The 4,397-nt window shown below is 38.2% G+C and overlaps 1 protein-coding gene across 3 annotated transcripts; it reads left to right on the forward strand.

Annotated features, from left to right (window-relative positions):
• The first annotated feature begins 1,192 nt into the window (after nucleotides 1-1,192).
• Nucleotides 1,193-2,744, forward strand: LOC113302840 (NAD-dependent malic enzyme 2, mitochondrial-like). Of its 3 annotated transcripts, none has more exons than XM_026551794.1 (4): nucleotides 1,193-1,385; nucleotides 1,479-1,637; nucleotides 1,750-1,896; nucleotides 2,436-2,744. In XM_026551794.1, the coding sequence occupies exons 2-4, from the start codon at nucleotides 1,530-1,532 to the stop codon at nucleotides 2,529-2,531; spliced, it is 351 nt and encodes a 116-aa protein (XP_026407579.1). In that variant the 5' UTR covers nucleotides 1,193-1,385; nucleotides 1,479-1,529; the 3' UTR covers nucleotides 2,532-2,744. The 3 variants fall into 3 exon arrangements, with proteins under 3 accessions (XP_026407579.1, XP_026407580.1, XP_026407581.1); XM_026551795.1 differs by having other exon boundaries at nucleotides 1,490-1,637; XM_026551796.1 differs by having other exon boundaries at nucleotides 1,267-1,300.
• Nucleotides 2,745-4,397: the final 1,653 nt, after the last annotated feature.

Here is a 4,397-nt window from a genome sequence, read left to right on the forward strand (position 1 = left end):
TAGGTAAAAATACTATGCTTTGTCACAACAACTTGAACAGAGTGTTTCTCATAAGTTGTTAATATGCTACGGATACTGTCCCCGCTTCAACAAACATAGTAAAGAACCTTGAGTAGGTTAAATGTGATTTCTTGAATCAAGAAGCTATAACTCATAAGTTGTTAATATGTTATTTATTTCTCAAGATAGACTCAAAAATCGTTTTCTGTAAGAAGCACAAATATGACTTCTAGTTCCAATGTCCTTATCTTGAAAGCTAAGTCATCAAATGATGAAAGCAAGGAGATGAAGATCAATATGACACAAATGAGAGATGGTGTCCTGATTCTGACATGGAAGCTGACGATGAGAGGTACTTTTCTTATATTTTTTACTTACTATGCTGTGAAGTGATCTTAAAACGTTTCTGGCGGAAGTTAACATTTTGGTTCTGCCCGTAGTAGGCCTCTATCAAACAAGTCGCAGTCTTCAAGAGTGAAGAGAGAAGTCGTCAAACCTGACGTTAAAGATATGGTATTTCGTGTCCTGATCTCAAATTTGATTCACTTCATGTAAGTTTATCAATAGGGTCTTTTTTTCACGGAATTATGTTTTATCTTTAAAGTTAAAAATGGAGTTTTTTATTGTACAAGAAACGGATACGAATATCATAACAATCATATGAAAGAGTTTGAAATGGGTAAATAGTTTATTTATATTTAGGTGACACTGATAATGCATCTCATTTTGTAGGGGGGTCAGAAAGTTGCAGTAGATCAATTCAAAGGCGTGGAAACAAAGCAGAAGAAAACTCAGGCTCTAAGGTGAATTTTAAATACTCACCATTACAAAGAAAAAGTAGTTCAAGATGCCTTTATTTCTTAAATACTTGGTTGAAAATCAAAACACAGTCACTAGACTGACAATGAAAAGCGAAGTCATATTGTCTGGACGCCTTTATGAATAGTGAATACCATTGCATTGAAAACTAAGTGTACTCATCTTTCTGGTGGCCCCAGGAAAGGGATACACTCACGGATGTGCAAGTGTTGCCTTGTATGTTTCTGGTGTATGATAGTTTTTCTGAAGCATTATCAGTCTATTGTCATTTATTTATTATATGATGGCCAATTTTTTTTATTTTGGCTCTGTGCTCCCTATAAATCAAAGCATCATTATTATATTGTCTTATTTATATATACACCTTAATCTTTGCTAGGTTCTTGATGTTTTGCAGGTACGACAAAGGTCTTGAAGGCCGTCACTGTAGAAGAAGAAGATCAAAAAAAATCAACATTTACGGGTCTCCATAAATTAAAACGTATAATTTACAAAGAAATCTTATTATGTTGTGCATGTCATAAATAGAAAGATAGGCAAAAGTAAATAGAAATCCAAGTGGCTAGGTAATTCTCTGCATAATATTCTACATTTCTTTCCAGTTTGTACTTTCAAATATTTAGAAGAATTGAGGTTTCTGAATCGACTGATGCTTGTAGGAAACCACCAGTAATGTTCCACAACAGTGGCAACCAAACAATGGTCTTCTCATGACCAATGATATCTCAGATGTCAACCTTGAAGAAGCAGTTTGCCTAGCTCTCTCAAGTCAGGATATAGAAGCAGTGTTATTCCATTGTTTATTATTGGTTTTTCAAGTAAATAGTTCTTGTTTGCTGGAAGTTTCTTGCGTTTTGTGTTATTAACTCTTTTCTCAGTTTCTGTAATGTTTTGTTTTCTAAGATAGTGACAAATTTAATATATTCGTAGGTTGATACGATTATGGTGACAGATGGAATCAGAATATTAGGTCTTGGAGACCTTGGAGTTCAGGGCATTGGAATTTCAATAGGGAAGCCAGATCTCTACGTCGTTGCTGCTGGTATCGTTCTTTATAGTTCAAGCCAAATTCTCCAGGTAAGCATTGCATCTAAAATGCAATCTACTTCATGAACTGATCAACCCGTACTTCTTGTTCCTCTTGTGCATCCATAAATTATAGGTACACAAATTCTTAAGTTGAGCCTTTACCATTTTATAAAATTCATGAACTAAAAAACCTTGCCTTTGTTATCTGCTATACTATTTAGATTGACTTTCCTCTTTACACGCCATGGATTTTTTATGGGTTAACAAGAAAGTTGTGTAATCTTTAGCTGACCCTGAGGAGTACCCTACCTTGTTCGACGTATCCCTTTGGTTAAATTTTTCAGTATATATAATCTGTGTCTTCCACTATTCCCTGTTAATGTTACTATTTATAGTACTTTGTTGTCATTTTTGTTCATAATACAGTAAGTGAATATGGTATAATTTTGAAATATATGTGGACAAGCGTGACTTGGGTGATTTGGGTCACAAGGTATCCTTGTACTCTATGTAAAATGCTCACTTTTCTTATTCTTATCTTCCATTATGGGAATTGGATGTTGATTTGTTTCAGTTTCTTATCTCAGGAGGTACAAGAAAACGAAGAAGAACATGAAGAGCAGGAAAGCCAGGAAGAAGAGGTTTCTGAGTTCGTAGCTGATTGCACATATACGAACATGTAGTCGTTGCGAAATATTGCAATATCGACTACGAAATAAGTATGTGCAACAGTATAGCTTAAAATGCAATCAGATACGAACTCAGAAATATTTGAACTACTCACAAGGCTAGTTATGAAGCAACAAAAAGCTATACTTATTTGAGCATGTAGGTAATGAATGATGTTGAGCTTGTCACTTGGTATTGTGCCTTTAAGATTATATCTACCACTTATTTGAGGGTAAAAACTGGTTCTGCTGTTTTTGGTAAATTTGAGTGTGTTGATGAGAAACGAATTCAAACCCTAAACAATGCACTGCATGGGAGTACTTTTAGATTCGAGAGATCAATCTGTAAGACTCTGGCCTAAACCAAGAAATGGCCGTTCCAGATTCAATTCGGTCACAAAATGAAGGAGAAGGGGGTGATCTTAGAGAGGGAAGCGAAGAAGCTGTTTGAGATCAGAATGTTGAATTATGAAGGTGTGGCTGTTTATGACTTGTATCAGAATATGGAACTGGATGTAAGCTATCAGTTCTTGGTGTTTCCTGGATACTTGTGTTGATACCACTTGTCTTGTTATTGTCGAAATAGGTTGAAAACCTATTTATACAAGTCATTTGAGTGCAACCCTGATTTCGTAGGAAGTGGAGAAGATTAAGTAGTGGAGTAGTGGTATAAGAGGTAGTGATCATCACGTGGTCACACCTTCACCCACTACTCTCATCGTTGTTAACCGTTCATCCTTTCCTGACACGTTCTCGTAATGGCCGCGTTGCACGCTGCACGCTGTAAACTGCCATATCAATACCCCAGTAAGTATCCCCCAGTTTGTGACGTGTTTGATATCTCGAGCAAGTGGGTCAAGTCGTGGTGACTTGCCGCAAAGAGTAACGTATGGTGCTATTAGGTTAAACAACTAAGTTGTTTATGAAATATTGTATGTATTCGATGCACGTAAAACATCTCCTTTAAGCAGCTCAAAATAATCGATGTACATGAAGCATCGTTGTATTAGAGATCGATTGAATAAGTTGCGGATTGGGCGTCTTAAAAGGGCCGCATGATCGATCACCTTTGGGTATCAATTGAGAACCATATGGGCGAGATATCACTTGGCCGATCACTTCCTGTGAAGGAGAGGTTGCCGGTAATCATTGTTGCTCCCCATCGATCGTCTAGTATTCGATCTAAGTCGTCCGACCAAGTCGGTGAAAATGCACGGACGAGACGGTTTTGAGGCAGCTGTAGTTGATTTAGGATTTTGTAGCCGCGCGAATACCCTATTTTGGTTGATCGAATCCAAATGTCGGGCACTGATTCAAACAGGCTGATCGGCCATGTGTGAAGACGAGCCTCTAATGAGTATGTTGACATCTCCTGGGTCATCTAAAATCAGATCTAAGCCACTCGATTCAGCTAGCAAAGATGAGTGGTCACAATCGATTTGCGACAGTAGTACATTGCCACAAATATGAATTAGGGTTTTAGAAACGTCCGCGTCTACCCTAGTTCAATCGAGCAATTTGATACATCATTGACTTCCCACGGGAAAGTCGATCGAGTGGGAATAAAATTGGGCCGGCGGTGAACTTATGTGTACCTCCTTGATCGCCCGAAACATGATTTAAGTCGTTCAACTAGGCTAGCTAAGTTGGACAGACACGATCGATTTGCGATAGTTGTATACTGCCTTGGCCCAAATTAGGGTTTTGAAAACAGCGTGTTTTCCCTAGTTTGGGCAAACGATTTGTTGCTCTACAGACTTGCCGCGGGCAGGTCGATCGGGCAAGGGAGAAGTTGGGCCGCCAATGTGCATGTTGGCGCCTCTTTGATCATTCCAGTGAAGAACTCATCCGTCCAACTAGGTTGGCTAAGTTGAACGGTCA

Source organism: Papaver somniferum, chromosome 8, assembly GCF_003573695.1.
Source record: "Papaver somniferum cultivar HN1 chromosome 8, ASM357369v1, whole genome shotgun sequence".
Lineage (NCBI taxonomy): Eukaryota > Viridiplantae > Streptophyta > Magnoliopsida > Ranunculales > Papaveraceae > Papaver > Papaver somniferum.